Source organism: Acromyrmex echinatior, chromosome 11 (assembly GCF_024713525.1).
Source record: "Acromyrmex echinatior isolate Ae372 chromosome 11, ASM2471352v2, whole genome shotgun sequence".
NCBI classification, from domain to species: Eukaryota; Metazoa; Arthropoda; class Insecta; order Hymenoptera; family Formicidae; genus Acromyrmex; species Acromyrmex echinatior.
This window is the reverse complement of record NC_141862.1, coordinates 6,962,410-6,980,859: the sequence shown is the minus strand read 5'-3', so window position 1 is coordinate 6,980,859 and position 18,450 is coordinate 6,962,410. Positions and strand designations below refer to the sequence as shown.

The following is an 18,450-nucleotide window of genomic DNA, read 5'->3' as shown; positions in this document are numbered from 1 at the left end:
CTTACACGATAAAAAAATATTTTGTATTTATGTTAAAAATTATCAATTCAAATCCTCGTTAAAATTTTGTGTCGAATTTTTAGTATATCCGAGTGTTAATTTGACGTAACATATTGCGTTATTTGAATGATTTAAATTGATATTCAACATGTTTTAATGTCAAAGTGACACAATTTATGAATATGTGAACAAATAACAAAAATAATTAAATTTCTTAAAACGTAAATTCTAAGATAAATGACTGAAATATATTAATTTGATATATATTAAAAATTTATTAAAATATGTTAATTTGACATATTATAAATATTAATGAATTTTAAAGAAGAAATACGACTACTTACAAATTCTGTCAGTTTTTTGCGTTAATTTTTTATATAATATTTAAGTTACTTTCTAATATATTCATCTTGTGCTAAAATAAAAAAATTTTATAGATCTTTGAAACATATAAAATATCTTAAATTTAATATAAATTTTCCAACTGTATAACATTGCACTTAAGACATTCTTAAATATTGTATACATCACACACACATATACAATTGTAAATATTGGCCGTGATGTCGTAAATCTCATTTTTAATAGGATTTAAAAAAAATAAAGAAACATCGTCTCGATGATTCATTTTTTTAGCGTCCAAAGGTGTCGATTTTTCTCGTTAATCCGGATCATAATTTTTTTTTCGCAAACGACAGGCATAACCGCAAGACGGTTCGTTACGTGAAAGTGAAAGAGAGGGAAACCTCTCCTCGCTAATTAAACCGCTCGCGTTACGTCCTAATCTTTTATTTGCCGGCTGTCTTGCAAGCGTATCAATTAAATCCGAGGTCAAACGGGCGCGGTTACCAGCATGCATCACGTGCGCAGTTGTACACGCGTCTGTTAATTATATGAGCGTGTCACTGACGTAATCCGTTGAGGTTCTTTCCGTGCTTATTTTTCTGTTCCTCCGCGGATCGGGAGTCGCGCGCTGAATTATCACAGGAACGTTAACGAGACCTTTTAACGCGACGAGAAAAAATTCGTAGACGCTAATTCCGGTGCCCGATATTGAAAACAACAATGGGGACAATATACAAGTTACTATCGCGATCTTGAATACGATCGCGAGCTCGACGCGATGCATTTTGAAACGTCAAGCGTGTGCAGTTTCTTGAAGTTTTGCGGCAATTAACAGTCGACGGCGAATAACAAACTGAATTTAATTAATTGCATAACTGCGAGCGGAGGCGGTCCCCACCGTCTGCCCCTCTCTCTCCCCTATCCTCCGGTACCGTGCCACCCAACCCCCACACACTTCTAATCGAAGCGGGGTACATATTGTTGCACCCGTTGCGCTCTACCCCTCATCATCCCCACCGGCAATTAATTATAGCATTCCAGGTTAGCCCGGGAATTAATTACGTCCAGAAGTTGGACGCTGGCGAGGGGATCGTTAGAAATCGTCCTTCGTTAGAGTTAGGTGGGCATGGGTCCAGGTAATTATTGATGGCCTCCTATCAGCTCGCTCATTGTGTCGATAACGCGCCAGTCGAAGAGTCAGTTTAAGAGACCCGGGAAAGAGAAGATCATAGACACTTTGGATTTTTTCCAGAGACTCTATATAACCAATGTTGAACGCGCGAGCACGTTATTGGGATTAATTTCGCGGTACTTGAACTTATAGTATTAGAAAAACGTAAGCAATAAGCGAATCGGCAATAATCACGTCCTCTAAACTTCCTTAAGTTATTTCTTGGAGACAATAAAAAATCTTCTTTCTCGAAGAATTGTATCGTGTGAAGTTTTTTGTGTTTCTAACTTTACTCCCATTGAAGGCGGTTCTTTCCTTTGTGTCTTATTGCTTACGTTTTTTGATATGCCACTGATTTTGTCGACAAGGCTGAGCTTTATTCATTCAAGACAATTTTCCTCTCTAATCTCAAAACGCGAAACGAAGATCAGCGTATGAATGACGAAGGAGGCGATCACACGATACTTCTTCGCAGCGAATAAACATAGCACACTGTGCTTTATCAGACGCCTCGGAACTCCGTTGATGATGACGCGAACCACTTGTCCATCTACTCCTTAATCCCTTCTGCTTGTTAACATCGCGCTATGCTCCGCTTGCGGAACATTGCCGGGGAGACAAAAAGGGGATCGTTAGCGCTTGCGGCTGTGAAATACGGGTGTACGTGTTTCGAGCTTGAACTGTGAGAGTATTTCGGATATAGCATCCAACCTTTAATCCGACGTAAAGGGTTTTTTTCAAAACCCGAATTCCCCCGTCCTGTCGGTAATCAGGAAACGAATAAGAATAATTTCACCATTAACGTCATGGTTCTGAGATTCTTTCGAAGCGTCTACATCGCGGAATCGCCGATAATGAGCCATTCTCGCAAAAGCAACAGGTTTAAAGAATAGATTTATGCACTGACGCGCGTCCCGTCGTTTAAATGTGTTAATAAGCGAGCGACGCGCGATATCACGTCATTACATGACATTACGCGAGTTGTACAAGAGCGTCAAATTTCCTTCTCAGGTACAGGCATATCCGCGTGACGGACGGCGGGGTGGAAAAAATAAAAAGAAAGAGGAAAGTAGGGGAGAATGTGAGTGAGTCAGAGAGAGAGAGAGAGAGAGAAGGATCCGGCGCGGCCGTGAGACAGATGAGGGGTTGCGCGCGAGGGTGGATCGGTTGACACACTGGCGAGGCAATTATTATTGTGAGTGGTTGGCGACGGGACTCCGATGATATTTTATTTAAGAAACAATCGGGTAATAGCTCGCTTCAAGAGGATAGATAACGCCGCGAGCGCGAGGCAGCCAGAAAGGCCGACCGGGGAAAAGTTGTGGGGGGATAGAGAGAACGAGCTACGAGAAAAGGGAATTACGAAGGAGCGAGGGGTCGGACGGGCTGGAGGCAGAAAGATGAGGGGAGGCAAAAGGTGAACTTTGAGATGGGCTGGTATCGGGGTAAGCTCTACATTAGCGAATTACCCGCGCGCTCTCGCGAGTCTCTCCCAGTCTCTCCGGCGGTGAACGATAAATATACCAGAGTAATTCGAAATTATTGTTCGAAAGGATTCGCGAAAAATTTGTAAAGGAAAATCGATGGAACCGCCGCCCCGAGGAGAAGATCTATAAAATTTGGCATAGCTAAATTTGTATCCTCGATGCACGCTTGAGAGAATCAGTTTTTGAATCTTTTATTGCGTTCAAGACGGAGTCTCAAGGCAGTCTCGCGATTACAATAATAATCGCTATTTATTTTCTTCTTTCGGTACTCTCGGAGAGTGAGATTTACACGGTATTCGATTATGGATCGAGAGCTTACGATTGAAATCGACGAATTCGAGATATATCCATGCGAGGGTATAATCAGTGCAACGCCCTCGTTAGGAACGTTGGCGAAACTAATCCCGATTTATTTGCGGGAAAATTGAACAGTGGCGTCATCTAGCAGCGAATAAGTATAGTTATCGAATTACACGTCACTTCTTGCTAGACTGATAATCCTAACCTGCGACGACTTTCTTCCAAGCGGAATTCAGGGAGAATATATTGATCTGATCAAAGCATAAAGGTGGAGAAATATTTTAACAATATATAATGAAGAAGATGAGCAGATTATTAATTTTAATTAATATTAAACAAGGTGAAGCAAGGCTCATATAATCTCACGGAAAGGTTAAAAGCGTAAATCCACTACCCGGTGGATATAACATAACAAAACCTCTTTTAAGTAGAAAAGTATCTAAGAAATTTTTCGTGAAGATATGATGGACAGCAATCACTGCATGCACTTTGTTGAGCGCAAGAAGCGATTCTGCCGCATGACAGTGCAAAAAGGTCATCGATACTGTGGCGAGCATCAACTGTGGGACATCGCTGGCTGCGATACCAGGAATGAGAGAGTGCCATGTCCGTTGGATCCAACACAGTAAGTATTCATTAAATTTGATGCATTCTAGCGCGGTATCATGATATTTGTCTCCTTTCAGCACATGCTACAGATCCAAACTGACGAAGCACTTGGGCGTGTGCAACGTCAAGCGAAGGCTGGACGCGCAGCCGACGTTTGTGGTTGAAGGAACAAACTTGGATGATGAGACTATCGTGACGCCGCCGCGCGTACCACTGTCGCAGCTCAACGAATCCGTCGTAAGAATGGTGATAAGGAAGATTCATGCTGCCTATGGTATGATTAAATCATCTGCATTCAGGGTTGTGTTTACATGTAAAATGTAGTAATCTGCATCTACATACATATATGTACAAAGTAAACTATACATGTAAACTGTAATATATATCATCTATATGAATAATTTATGACAAAGAATAATTTATGTTCTTTGTTGTTGTTTGACTGTGCAAAAACTTTCATCTCGTTTATATAATATATTTTCATTTGTCAATATTAGAGTCAGATGTATTAACAATCGCAAAACTTAATTTTTTTCAATAATAATTTACATATTTTACATTTCTTATATTATTTATATAAAGAAAATTCATGTGAACTTAACGTAAACAATATGTAAATATTTCATGTAAACGTAATCTTAAAATATATGACACAACCCTATTAAGTATAATTTGATTTGATTAAAAAATGAATTTCTTTTTCATGTCTTTATATATGTTGTGTCCCGTTTAGATGAGCTACCAGAATTTTTCCAAACGATTCTAAGGCATAACGTGCTAGAAGACAAATTAAATGATGAAACCAGCGGCAGTAAAGTTAGAAAGCATTTGCTCCAAAATGCATCTCTGCTCGGGCATCTGGAACAAGCTGGTCTTGTGCAAGACGACACTTGTTTTATCGAATTTGGAGCTGGAAAAGGTATATTTTAACGGTATTTGCTGATTCTCTTAAATTTTTTTTTTAATGAGTCACGCTATACTAAATGAAGTCGTACTTTAAACAGCTCAGTTAACATATTGGTTGGGGCAGATTATAAAGGATAAGTCAAACTCTTGTATATTACTAGTCGATCGTTCTAGTCATCGGCACAAAAGCGACAATAAGCTTAAGAGAGAGGAAAGTCGCCTCGCAGTGAAAAGGATACGCGCCGACATTGCTGATCTGCAGCTGAATCAAATCTCGGAGATCCAGCCGATCAAATACAAGGTCGGCATAGCAAAGCATCTCTGCGGAACAGCCACTGGTACACTCATTTTGTCACTATTGACAATGTTTTATTTTTATTTTATATTATAATCGACAACAAAAAAAAATGATATTTCAGACTTGGCAATACGTTGTTTAGTAAAGTCGATGAACAGCGAACCCAAGGTCGATGTACGCGGTCTAATCGTCGCGTTTTGTTGTCATCATAAATGCGAGTACTCGTCATACGTGGGCAGGAAGTACTTGCAACAATGTGGCTTCACTACGGACGAGTTTCCTGTTCTATGCAGCATAGTCAGTTGGGCGACTTGTGGCTGTCGTTTAAAGAGCGACGTTAACTCGCCAAGTGACGCAACATCAGACACTGCTAGCAGAATTTCCTCGAAATCAGACGAACGTGAAGCTATCGGGCGCAAAGCTAAAACACTGCTGAATTGGGGTCGTTTGGTTTTTTTGAAGAGCGTTGGATTTCAGGCTGAGCTGCTTTACTATATTTCCACCGATATTTCGTTAGAAAATATGTGCATTGTGGCTACTCGAGAACGTTCGTCGTAATTGAAATATGTTGAATTTATCAACTTGTACGTTGTCTTAAAAATTATTCTCATTTTTTATAATAAATTACTTATTTACGTAAATTTATATTTCAATCAAAATATCAACATGAGGTTGGCTGTTACCGTCCGTTGATTTCCGCTTTTACTTATCATCCTAGTCGGTATAGTTAATTTTTTGATTTATCAATCTCGAACTTACCGACTTAATTGAATGTGAGTTGAAGTAGTACGCAAGTCACAAATAATCTCCCCCACTGAACAAAATGCCCCGCCCAATACGAGTGATCTAACATCGTTCAAACATTCCATCGTACGTTCGAGGTTCGATGTGAAGTGTGGAGTTGGTCCAACCTGCTCCTTTTCTTATCGTCCAACTTCCAGGATAGCCCTTTACCACCAAGAGGAATTGGTATCGACAGCACGAAGAGAGGAGAAAAAAAAAGAACCGCCATTGAGGTATGCCTAAGCCGTGAATAGGACGCGCGTGACCCGTGGAATTTATACGTAAGCACGTATACACATTTGCTTTTGACCTAAATCAGTATCTATTTTTACCTGCCTGCTTGTACTTGTACGTACCGTAGTAAAGATTGCCAATAACGATAGCTATGTGATTCATCAATCGGTGTACACAAAGTTGTGTATACACATTCTATGTAGTACGTCGCGCCAAGCCACGCCTGATAACTTGCGACATTCATACTGCACTTACAGAACTTCTCTCTTTCCTTTTTTTTTCAGAAAATAAGCAAGTAACGTGGCCGTTAACGTTGTGACATGTCTATTCTAGACGAGCGCGACGAATACTTGAAGAATCCGTATTTTAAGGAGCACTTGTACGGCGACTTCACCGCATTCTATGTCACAATTGCTCTCTGCACCGTCTTAGGCGTATTTCTATTTATCTTGAACATCGTGTTCTGTTGGTGCTCGCGACACCGTGAATATTGGCAAGATCGCAACTCCGGTGAGTTAGATTTCTTCAGTCTCTGTACGTAAGAGTACACATCACGTAATTTCTTTTTGCGGGCGCGCGCGACTGATACAGTTTCTCTTATTTTTTAATAGCATATTATCCTGTTGGGATTTAGGCAATAGGTGGATCCAGCCTCTATGGACTGTATTGCCGCATAAAACACCGCCGCTTGATCTTAGCGAGTTAGAACCTGGTCTCATCAAGTATCCTCAAGTGAGGCACGAGATTGTTCAGTATCACGATCCGGAGTCTCAGGGTACTACGCCACAGCCCCAAGAGTACATGGAGATGCAAAAACGCGAGAGTGAGATCTAAAGTAGCTGGCAGCACCAACTGGCGAGAACAGTGTTGGAAAACAGTAGTAGTAACACCTACGCTTAAGAATACGTTCAAAGTCAAAGAGTTTAATTGAGTCCAATAGAGTCTAATTAGTCCTTTGCACCCAGTTAATTGCATTGTGAAGCCTGTGCCTTAGCTACTATACACTGAAACTTTCACCACCAACATTGTTTTCATAGATTTATTGACCTGCTTTTACGTGTATTAAAAGAATAATTTTTATTTTTTTATAAAATCAATACAATTTAAAAATTAAGACACCACTGCGACTTGCTTCGCAAGTTATTTCAATAATTGCACACGACACTAGTTGCAAATAGATTGTAATCTCAGACAGTATAAAAATATCTTATTATGGGTTTGCACGTTTTCTGGCCTGCCACGGCCTGCCTGACTCTCTTTGTAGTTTGCATTATAATCGTGATGCTGAAGTATGGCGCACGTTTCTGCAAATTACGACATGAGCCATTGCCATCTGATCAAGAATGGGAAGGCAAAGCGTATTCCAGAAAATTATCTCTCTCCATGGCGTGAAAACAGATATTACCGTTTCGAAAATGTACTCGTATCGCACAGCTCTTTCATTTAAAAAATATATAAATGAAACTGCCGATTAGTACTTTTACTGTAAACGTAAATTGAACGTAAATAACTTCCAAACTATTTATAACTGCTTTTTCTCTGTGACACACATTTCATATATATAGACACAATATTGCATATACACAATATTGGTCATGTAAGTTAGATGATTATATCCGTCCATTTACTATGTATTTGTACTAAATATATTTTTTATCAATATAGACTCGTACGTGCCTTTTTCGAAAATTAGTGCAATTCCTAAGGAATTTTTATGAAATGGAATTATATATAAATTATAGTAAGACATTTTTTTTGAAAAAGAATTTTTTATGTCCGTCCACGTGTCTCTTTGATATTATTAAATATACATTGTTCGAATAATTTTTTAAGTATTAGGTGTTGAAATTAATTCGTAGCGTTTTTTAATGAAAGAATGTTATTTATTTCACATGAGCATTAAAAAATACATTAATGAAAGTACTTCCCATCACTTGTAAAACGCTACGAATTAATTCCAACACCTAATATAATGTTGATAATTGAGCACTTTTGTAATTTTTATATTGAATTATTCATTTTACGAATAAAACACATATCATGAAAATCTCTACCTCGAAGATCTTTTTACGAAATTGTACAAACCCCAATCGACACAATTTGAATGGATCACATCACTCTTGTATATATAATATTTTACTTTTATTGACAACATTGGATTTTTGTTACATGTGTAATGGTTACACAATTATTTCAATAAGTAAGTAGATGCATTATACAATTTTTATAGTAGTTCGTAAAGAAAATCATCGATTTCATCGAGCTACAGTACATCCAAAATTCAGGAGCTATCCTAAGCTATACGATCTGACGAAACTGTCCATAATGAAACAACTGCGCGATCAGCGATTTATACAAATAACATTTAACAATTATTTATCTAAATCGTTGCGAAGCAGTTATCGATTTGTATAACAAATTGACATCTTTGGAAAATGTACAATCGAATTTGTTTAATCTTAACGAAATACGTAGAAAATTTTTAGCGATCTGTCATACCAATGGAAATGGTCAAAGCAGTCTAATACAATTTCTATAATTGCACTAACAAGATTAAACCATCAACAAGATCGACGATCATGAAACTCAACGATCCGTAATTAGAAGGGTGATTTGTATGTCTCTAATTATTTTAATTCTAACGAATAAAGTTTTGAACGATTCTCTTATTATAATATCTAGAATATCTATGATTTATATATATTCCGTAGGATGGATGCAGTGCACGCAGATAGCAAAAAGCTGTCCTGGAAGAACTATCGAGAGGGATTTTCCAGAGCGGAATTATATAATTAAAGACAGAAATTAAAATTGTGCTATAATCTTTCTTGACAGTGTCGGAGCGCAGGTGCAGATTTGCAGAATTTAATTCACGATTCATTAAAAATTTGCGTAGTCAGAGAGAAATCCGCTTCGAAGTTTCTCCAAAGGAGCACTGACATTTGCTATCGACGCACGCATTCTCCTCGAAACATCCTGTAGTTTTATCGAAGGATTTGAAAAATTAGTCTCTAGGTTTACTGATGTATCTTTCTATCATGCTATGTTACAATGCGATTAAAACATGGAGAGCTTTCTGCGAGCTCCACACAGAGAAGTCAAGCACGAGACTCGTTACATCTGTTTTACATTGCCGAGATAACTGCACGACATATTCGGATGGTTCAGAAATTCCGCAATCCTGCATGATCGTTAAGAGCATAAGATTCCTATGAAAACTAAGAGGCATGCAAACTCGCGCATTTCATAAAAAGTATAGCGATTGCGCTTTTCCGGAATCGTCTTCGGACACCGAAAAAGCTTTTTCGAGAGGAATAGCGTGAGTGATCTCCGTAGATTACGCATGCAATTAGTACGCATTATAAAATAGATGTAACGTTCATGAGAGACACATTGAATGCTTTTGCACATAACGAGTCGACTTCCGTGGTGTGTCCCTGATACGAACTGGTCTCGATGCGGAACACAGCTTCGACCTTGGCAATTCGAGGTGGAGGGAACGACGAATGTATCCGGTGAAGTCGAGTTCATCGGTTGGAGGAATTTGTGGGATCAGTGAGGACAGTAATTAGCGAAGAGTCCATAAAACGGAGATAACGCTATCCTAGTTTATCGATAAAATTCGCTTCACGCGTAATGATGATATGCTGTAATACGGGAGCTAGAACTAGGCGCTTGACGATGACGCGCGCGCGATTCCGCGCGTACGGCGTCCACAGGGTCTTAGATGAACTCCTGGAGGTCCTCAGAATCCGACGCGTGGAAGAATCCGCCGATAATCTCGACGTTTGTTCTCGACTTTCGGAGCTGAAGGACCGAGCCTCCGTGTATCGAAGATCTAGATGGAGATGAGGAAGAGATACCTTCAAAATATTATTGTATGCTTGTATGTGAAAAATACTCTCTCCTCGGGTCTCATCTACCCCTATGCATTCTTGCGAGACACATCCGCACGACGCAACTCGCACTCGCGTGTAATACCAAACGCGCAAACAGGCTTAATTTCTTGTCATCGACGAGCCCTCCGGTTATACATCTAGACTTAAAAACGAATTACAATCTTGTATGCAGGGAGGAGGGATTTGATTTTTGTAGCGTCGAAAAGATATCCAGTGATCTATCTCTTTTTTTCTCTTTCTCTCTCTTTCCTGCACGCGCGAGCGTGCATGTTTGACGAGACGACGAGTTATTTCAGTTTGATTTTCATGCTCATTGGCGAGTTTCCATAATTGCCAGTTATCACTTGATACAATATTATTATAACGTTAATTGCGAATATTAACATCGGAAGTGACAACGTCCTGCCGAGAGGAGCGCGGAGGATTCCGGATAAATTCATCAGGCTCGCGCGAACATTCTGTGCTAAATAATATAATATATTTTTTTCGTATTTTATTTCAATTCTCTCGACAAATGTCATTTTGATGTGTATCGTTTGATCGTTCATTCATTTTGATTTCATAATTTTTGATTCATCGTGACCGTTTTGAAGATGCCACACAGAACGGATGCTTCTCGCTCGAGCATCCTTGTTTAAATTGATGAACCTTCGCGACGGCGTAATAATTGTCGGAATATCTCGCGCATGTTATATGATACAGGACACAGTTACTTTGAACACCGAACATTGTATATTTACGTGACAATCGAATGAAAGCTGTTTAGTATGACAAATATTGTACATGATTTTAAGTGGATCAGCAGCTAAGCCAAATGGGGGTCGCTGCTGCTTCTTGTATGATAAACAATAATATTAATAATATTAATAATAATATAATATCGCTGTGGGAAGACGAGAGAACAACTTTGGCGGATGATCTTATCCTCTGCGAACCCGAAATGGCGGCTGCTGCTAGTCAGGGAGCTCTACGATGTGTGCTACGCTCATTAATCAAACAACCAGTGGTGCAGATTTTGCAAGAACACGCTAAGAAAGCTAACTCCTGAATCCTTACAGATCTTTAAATATCCGAATTCACAAGGCATGAAAAAATGTCGCATCGAGAGATGCGAGGGTCAAATTCGCGAAAATTCAATGCACAAACTGCATCACTATGTGTCTAGACGATCGGCCCTGTTCAGCTTTCGTCATCTCGAACATGTTACGTATCGGTTCCCAATCAATTCTTCGGTTGATTGCGCGGCTTAACCCTCCAAGATCTCGCCATCGTCCATTTTTAGAATACCTTTATGCGATCAATAACTCCTCTAACAGGGGAACTCGTTGCAAATTATGTCAATGGGTTAAATGGAAGAGTCTCTCTCTCTTCGACACAGGCATACGCTTATGAACGTGATATTTTCCATACAAACCTCGGACCTATTATTAAGTGTAACCAATCTAATATGTTTACTCGGAAGTTGAAGTTGTCAAAACATTTAAGCCAAAATTTAACGCGCAACATACACCTGATATAAATATTACTAATTAATAGTAATACAATAGCACAAGAAAACCCTGGAAGGGTTAATAACGGAGTTACTGTCGAGAACAGATGTGATCACCGAAACGTATGCAGTATCCCGTAATTATTAACAGTAATTAATCGACGGCTGCAGCGCACTTTGAAAACGGTTTACAGTCACGCGGTACGCGTCTGCATCCAAAATGCAAATGATTCCTAGGCAGTACATATATATATATATGATAAACATTTCAATCGACGATCGATTCAAATTTGTGTTCTGCCTCTGCCTCGCAATTAATTAGCGATAGGAAAAGGGATCGAAAGAAGTTGGGGGATCGTAGAGATGAAAGTTTCGCTTTCGTTGCCCGATTAGAAGAAATGATTGGAGATTGTGTGGCGGATAATTACTGCTTGCCCGATTTCTTGTTCGATCGATCACCTGGAAACAAAAAAAAAACAAACAAGGGCTCGCGCTTGCTGCTTAAATTTTCTTCACCCTACGAGTTATCACGACAAATCAATCGACCGAGAACGAGAGGTATTACCTTTGGCAGATTTCTTGGTGTTGGTCTCTGGTTTACACCTCTTGGTGAGCCGTCGCGTCTTCTCACAGGATGTATCGCTGTTCGCTTTCAAATTATCGATTCTCGTCATCATCTGATTCGCGCATCCGCTCCACGTGCCTTTCTCGTATCGACATGCTGCGATCAACGATCGAATTAAAATGTATTCCCGAATTCGCTTCTTGCGACGATGCGTTAATCGCGGACTCACCTTTCTTACATTTCTTCTGTATAGTCTTAGTCTGCTCGCAGGACTTGTCGCCCTTCTTGAGGCTCAGAGTGCGCGACCGCGTGTTGGTATTTGAGTCGCATTCCGACCATTGACCCTTTACATATCTGCACGATGAGGAGCTGCCGGATGCTGCGTCAGCAAATGCGAAACGTCAATAGAAACAATTGGACGTAACGTCGATCAAGCGAATAGAGAAAGAGGAAGAGAGAGAGAGAGAGAGAGAGAGAGGCTGAGAGAGGAAAGAAGGGAGACCAGGGGAGATTTTTAAGGTCGACAAGGAACGACTTCTAATTACGCCGTTTATATACGTATGTTACATATATATAGACGGTCTATATTCGCGACCGCTCGATAAAACAACGTCACGATGAAAGGGGGGTAATAGATTAATTACAGAAAGAAGCACTCACTTCGTTCCTTAGTACCACGTACTGTCCGTACAAGCACCTCCTTGTCATCCTCCTCCCACAGATCAGCTTCCGCTCGCGCATTCGTAAGAATCATCAACAAGGCGACGGCCACGAGAGCCAAACTCCAGCATAGCTTCATTCTGTTGAAGAAAAGGAAAGAGAACGCTCCATCAAGCACTCTTAATTACAACTTTAATAGTTAATTATTATACAAAGTAAATTCACAATGCTAGAAGTGAATTGTTTCGACATCGATAAATATTTCTTCACAAATACGGTCCAGATTGTGGTTTAATAATTTCGCAATATCAACGACTTTTCAAGTTGAATCAATAAATTAATTATTGTGATGAATCTCAACGACGTAAACTACCGAACCGAGAAACGTAGCTTCTCACAGCGACGCGCTTTGATTTTTTTTTTATGTGCATTCGCGCTTCGTTCTCGCGAGGCAGTCGGCGAAGCGAAGACTTCTTTATGCTGGATTTCACGCTGACGTTAATTAAAGCCAGTCCAGCGTCAATCTCTATTAAAGCGGCCTGTCATTGCCGATAACTCGCGATCTACGTCACGAGGCACCGACAGGCTGGCACAAAGGAAGAAGCGCCGCGACGCGACGTCGACGTCGAATTCGCGGAATCCCAGTTGATGCGGTTATTAAACTTTTCGGGGCGATGCGCTCCGTTCTCGTTACAATTCGTCGCGATCTCTCGCGATAGTGGCAAGTGGTCCTTAACGAGAGAACCGCAAAAGATAATTAACCCCGATCGTAGCATCGCTCTGCAAATGGGATCGCTAAAAATAAAATCTTACGTCATCGCGACTCATTCGCATTTTAATCCTTAGTACTAGATAGTAGATAGTCTGTATGCGGTCGTGGCGGTTAAGCCATTCGCTCGTTCTCGTTTCAACAATCTCGTCTGCGCTTCCGCGATAGCCGCGGAAACTCCTCGTCGATTTTGATAACGATAATAATTCACAAACGTAGTTGCAGCGTACTAAAAATCTGTGCATTCAAACAGTAAGATATCTCGTTGTTGCAGCTTTCAACCTAGTTATAAAATAACCATACAGTGGAAAAAAAAAAGTTTCGTTGCATTAATTAGAATTCTGGTAGATTCAATCAGAAAAGTACAAACTAGACTTATAGTTGAAGCTATGAAACAATTTAGTCGAGATAACCAAACGTTCAATTACAACAATCAGAATTCTGATTGGTATCAAAATTCGTTTTGTTTGTTTTCTTCTCGTCTTGGTACAACCAGAACATTTTTTTTCCGTCTAACAATCGGCACTCTCATTTTCCTGGAACGTTAACAATAACGTTAAAATCCATTTTAATATCCCTGCAAATCCGGCGAAAAGAGATTGGTCCGCACATCAGTCCTGTCCAGTCCAGCGTGCGGAAGCCGAAGATTGATTTATTGGAGGGTGCGCGGCGATACGAACGCATAAACGATTGGCTCAAGGTCTCTTCTTAGATCGATGCCATAATTTCGCACACGATTGGAGGTGATGCGCCTTCGACGACGATGAACCAGGCGACCATCAAGGCCGCGGAACTAATTAATCATCAACGATAGTAGGACGAGTGTCGCACACGTTTCTATATCGACAGATGGTGATGGATTATTCTCTATGTAATATCGGGATTCATGAATAAGCAGCGGCATAATCTCAGCTGCTCCGCTCTAAATCTGAGAAGCGTATTCAAGATTCAAAGACGGGTCTCTCACGAGTTGCGGAGAGACCACAGACCTCAAAAGCTTCCAAGATCCCGAAGCTCCAACTCGATTCTCAGGGAGAGAGAGAGAGAGAGAGAGAGAGAGAGAGAGAGAGAGAGAGAGAGAGAGAGAGAAAATTGAAATGGCGACGCTGTGACGTATGTCAAATATGGTTCAAAGACCTGAGATACACAGAGTAAAATGCAAGTTTAGAACCCGGAATAGAACATAGAAGGTGGATCTAGGAAAAATCAAAGAATGTATAATCTATTAAAAGAACGGATGTGCGAGAATCCAGAGAACTTGGAGACGACGCGTTTCGCTCGTACCGTGCGTTTTGCTGCACGCATCTTTCCAGTCATTCTGGCTATTAGCCGACATTGAGACAATCAGCACTCGTCAGCAATCTTGTTGGACCACCACCGGTCGGTCGGTCGGTCGGTCGGTCGGCTGGCTGGCTGGCTCTCCTCCCCACGCAAATCTCCACTTATATTTGAACAATTCGTAGGGAAAATCGTCGCGCTCGGATTGATGAAATTGACAAAATTATCGTCGCATCAGAAACAGCCGGACGTGAATGAGACGGCGAACGGAAGTTGCCTTGTTCAAGTTCGTCGTCGGACTTATTGTCGGTCCAGCAACGTCGCGGTACAAATAAGCAAGAGAAAGAGGAAAAGGGGAAGGGAGGGAGAGAGGGAGAGAGAGAGAGAGAGAGATGCGAAAAAAGATGCGGAACGAGAGAGAAAAAGAAGAAGAGAGATATCGAGTAGATAATATGTCGTCGAATATAGACCGGGGACACGCGGTCAACATGTTCGAGAGCAAGGGGACGTTGGCCGATGTCCAGACTCTCTTCGTGTGTCCAACTCGCGAGTACGAGCACACCAACTCTTGTTTTCCTTTTTTCGCGCGCGTAGATGTTTCTAGTCAACCCTACAAAAAAAAAATAGATCTTTATTTTCAACGGATTAAACGGGGAAAACGCAAACGCGTGTAGATGCTTGATAAAAAGCCTGTGAACGTAAAGCATTCATTTTTTTCATTCGATCATATATACATGTAAGGATACAAATGCCTTAACACCTGAAGTTAAGTATAAGAGAAGACATATTAAGGTATTTGTGTACCTGTGATAAACAGGTGTCTGGCTGACCGTACACTCGTGCAGAAGGACTGAGGAAAAAAAATCGTCACGCCAAAGTGTCATGTAGCTGATAGAGTATCGCGTTGTGTGAAAAATATGATACCGTAGGAATGAGCGTTCGAGGAATGTAAGAACGAGTGTTCAGTTTATCAACAAAAATTTATCAATAAAAAAAAAGTATAATAATAAGTCTTGTAGATAAAACACGACGTTGTTGCGCACGATATAAAAGATAAGAGAATTGACGGCATGAATTATAAGCGAAATAGACGCTCGAAAAGCGCATGATTCATGTCGCTGTCATTTAAGACGTGTTATATCGAGGTGCAAGCAAGGCTTTTTCTCTCATGGATCGAGTCAATTTCAACAATCGAATTTTCGAACCGCAAATAAATTCTTCGTCTAATATTTGAAATTCTGTTGGCGCGAGAACTTTTATTTCTAGGGTATATATATATAAATGTGTGTGTGTGTGCGTGCGTGCGTGCGTGTGTGTGTGTGTGTGTGTGCGTGCGTGCGTGCGTGTGTGTGAGTATGTTTCGGGATTTCGGAAAACTTTGCTGTGACTACCGTTCTTCAGAATCCTCATCTTTTTAGAAAGTTTAGGAACTTTTAGTACCTTAGAACTTGGATTGTTTTCAAACTCGTACAAGAGTAGGAGAATAAAAGAAGAGTTTTCAACTCCGATTTTTACGGACTTTTATGCACGTCCTATTACGCTGTACAAATTTATCGTCCTGAAAAGCGTTGATTAGTCAATCAGCACCAGGGCACAACAGAATGAAAATGATTTATATGAGTTGTACACAAATAGCCCGCCCTTCGACCTTTCTTTTGTCTTCTTCTCCTCTACCGGCGACTACCGACTCTACAGGCCGATCAAAAAGCAATACAGAGACAATAAATTCATCCTGTATTTTACCGGGGTCGTTCGCATTACTTTTTTCCGTCTGTTGCACAACTTGATCTGGACTTTTTTGTTTACCTTCAGTATATATATATATATATATATATATATATATATATATATATATATATATATATATATGGTAAATAGAACGAAGTGGTCTGAGCGACTTGGTCTGTGCGAGAGGTACGCGGAGTGGCTGCAAAATCGGCTAGAAAGCAAGAAACTAGACGTCACGTCGCCTAGAAACAAGCTCTACCTCTCGGCCTCCGTGTCCGCTACCATTGCGCCCGCGCGACACAACTTATAAATAGCTTGAAAATAAAGGGTTAAAAGGTTACAGCTTGTCTGCCGCAGCCCTAAAAAACCTTGCACCGTTTTACAGACCCACGCGTCGGTCACGCGGCTGTAGAAGTAATGAGGACGAATTGGCCGTCATTTCGCGTCTCGGCCCGCGCTGCTCGAGATTGCTGCTCGCTGCAGTTTTGCCATTCGTTCTGAAACGCGAAGGTGGTCCCCGACGAATGTGCAATTTCTTCTATCTACGCTGAAAAGAAAAGCAGTAAGCGGAAATGCAAAATTCTCGGGTTTCTGAGCGAGGAATAAGATTTCGCCGACTGTATAATCATTGAAACTTGCAATCAGCACGGTCCTCGTTGTTATCAATCGCCCCTCGGATTTATCGAGTCGACATAGACTTGAAATTTTATCAATTTTTTAAAATCCGGCTTCTTATCATTCGGTTTCCGAAATCTGTTTATAAAAGACTCTTGACCGTTTCAGATATTTTTGTAATACTCTAAATACTACTTTTATGATTATTCAACGATCATATAAACTTCAAAGATCATGTCCATAAAAAAATCACTGGAAGTCAGATAAGATTTCTAAATTTTTTGGGATCTAAAAATTGGGCCATGAAAAATTAAACAGAGGAAGATAAAGAAGCTCGACTTAAGATACGGAGCAAGAGCGATAGTGTATGAGGGGCGCAAGTGGATACTGAAAGAGCATCGATCGTCGTTGTGTAGTAGATACGCGCGTACAGTAGGAAAAGCCGCTTTTATAATTTCTGGTTCCTCGGTCCTTCTCAACCCGTATCAGCCGCGCGCGCTGCAGAAGCTGGACCAGCGACAGAGCGCAAAAAATTCTCGGATCTCCGCCGTTCCATCGGAGAAGAGCGACGAGAATCAGGGGCGGGTCTCCGCTCCGCTCCACTCGTTCGCGGAAAATCGATCAGCAACGCCGGGCGGCGGCGGTGGCAGCAGCGTTTCGTTCTCTCTCATTCTCTCTTTCTCTCTCTCTCTTTCACTCCCTCCTCTCACTCTTTCTCTCTCACTCTCTTTTTTCTTTCTCTTCTTCTCACGCAAAAAACTCACCTGCCACAAAGATGCCAAGCAGAGGATCAAGCTTGATTGACTTCCTAACGTATTTCCGGTTGATAATTATCCGCCTACGTAGCCGCGGCGACGCTCAACGAAGAGGATGCTGCGGACAGGAGATCCGCTCCGTAATGCGGCTGCGTGATGCACCGTAATCAGCGCGTCGGATGAAGAACGGATCTCGATGTTCTGTATGCCTCCTAAGCGTTGCGCTGCCTGGACACCGTTGACTGCTACTACGTGTTGCTGCCGTCACTGGTACTGCCGCTATCGCTGCCGACCAGAGTCATCCCCCTCCCCGAGTCAGTCCGGAGTCCGGCATCCCTCAGGCGCCATGCATATCCTCCCCGCTCCAGCCACCAATCTTTCCCCTTCTTCATCACCGTCACCATGGTGATCATCCCTCCTAGAAAAGAGAAAGGCGACTGGATAAATAGAAATAGAACTATGAGAGAGTTATACAGGATGTTTCAAAATGAAATTAGAGTCTATTACTGAGCCTTTATCGTTAAAAATTAAAAATTTTAGCACACTGATGTTGAAGAAT

General features: G+C 41.0%; 4 protein-coding genes across 5 annotated transcripts; 3 read left to right on the top strand and 1 right to left on the bottom strand.

The window, feature by feature from the left end:
* The first annotated feature begins 277 nt into the window (after positions 1-277).
* Positions 278-6,132, top strand: LOC105145861 (tRNA:m(4)X modification enzyme TRM13 homolog). The gene is made up of 6 exons (XM_011055739.2): positions 278-3,571; positions 3,644-3,928; positions 3,990-4,186; positions 4,646-4,831; positions 4,917-5,156; positions 5,238-6,132. Exons 2-6 carry the CDS (start codon positions 3,765-3,767, stop codon positions 5,672-5,674), a joined length of 1,224 nt encoding a protein of 407 aa, XP_011054041.1. The 5' UTR covers positions 278-3,571; positions 3,644-3,764; the 3' UTR covers positions 5,675-6,132.
* wrm1 (wurmchen 1 transmembrane protein) lies at positions 5,946-7,226 on the top strand. 2 transcript variants are annotated; one of them, XM_011055737.2, is made up of 3 exons: positions 5,946-6,180; positions 6,418-6,643; positions 6,768-7,226. In XM_011055737.2, the coding sequence occupies exons 2-3, from the start codon at positions 6,454-6,456 to the stop codon at positions 6,965-6,967; spliced, it is 390 nt and encodes a 129-aa protein (XP_011054039.1). In that variant the 5' UTR covers positions 5,946-6,180; positions 6,418-6,453; the 3' UTR covers positions 6,968-7,226. The 2 variants fall into 2 exon arrangements, with proteins under 2 accessions (XP_011054039.1, XP_011054038.1); XM_011055736.2 differs by having other exon boundaries at positions 5,948-6,132.
* Positions 7,227-7,345: 119 nt separating this feature from the next.
* On the top strand, positions 7,346-8,180 carry wrm2 (wurmchen 2 transmembrane micropeptide). Its single transcript, XM_011055741.2, has one exon. It carries the CDS (start codon positions 7,346-7,348, stop codon positions 7,523-7,525), a length of 180 nt encoding a protein of 59 aa, XP_011054043.1. The 3' UTR covers positions 7,526-8,180.
* Positions 8,181-8,253: 73 nt separating this feature from the next.
* On the bottom strand, positions 8,254-18,228 carry LOC105145863 (hypothetical protein). The gene is made up of 5 exons (XM_011055742.2): positions 17,901-18,228; positions 12,747-12,886; positions 12,316-12,465; positions 12,087-12,242; positions 8,254-11,980 (listed from the first exon to the last, which is right to left on the bottom strand). Exons 2-5 carry the CDS (start codon positions 12,883-12,885, stop codon positions 11,946-11,948), a joined length of 480 nt encoding a protein of 159 aa, XP_011054044.1. The 5' UTR covers position 12,886; positions 17,901-18,228; the 3' UTR covers positions 8,254-11,945.
* Between the last annotated feature and the right edge of the window lie 222 nt (positions 18,229-18,450).

Excerpts from the sequence above, each read along its gene's own strand:
- LOC105145861 (XM_011055739.2), top strand. The coding sequence starts at position 3,765 with ATGATGGACAGCAATCACTGCATGCACTTTGTTGAGCGCAAGAAGCGA. Across the intron at positions 4,187-4,645 it reads GAAGATTCATGCTGCCTATG|ATGAGCTACCAGAATTTTTC; the intron begins GTATGATTAAAT and ends TGTCCCGTTTAG. Across the intron at positions 4,832-4,916 it reads CGAATTTGGAGCTGGAAAAG|CTCAGTTAACATATTGGTTG; the intron begins GTATATTTTAAC and ends TACTTTAAACAG.
- wrm1 (XM_011055737.2), top strand. The coding sequence starts at position 6,454 with ATGTCTATTCTAGACGAGCGCGACGAATACTTGAAGAATCCGTATTTT. Across the intron at positions 6,644-6,767 it reads TTGGCAAGATCGCAACTCCG|GCAATAGGTGGATCCAGCCT; the intron begins GTGAGTTAGATT and ends GTTGGGATTTAG.
- wrm2 (XM_011055741.2), top strand. The coding sequence starts at position 7,346 with ATGGGTTTGCACGTTTTCTGGCCTGCCACGGCCTGCCTGACTCTCTTT.
- LOC105145863 (XM_011055742.2), bottom strand. The coding sequence starts at position 12,885 with ATGAAGCTATGCTGGAGTTTGGCTCTCGTGGCCGTCGCCTTGTTGATG. Across the intron at positions 12,466-12,746 it reads ACGTGGTACTAAGGAACGAA|CATCCGGCAGCTCCTCATCG; the intron begins GTGAGTGCTTCT and ends TTGCTGACGCAG. Across the intron at positions 12,243-12,315 it reads ACAGAAGAAATGTAAGAAAG|CATGTCGATACGAGAAAGGC; the intron begins GTGAGTCCGCGA and ends CGTTGATCGCAG.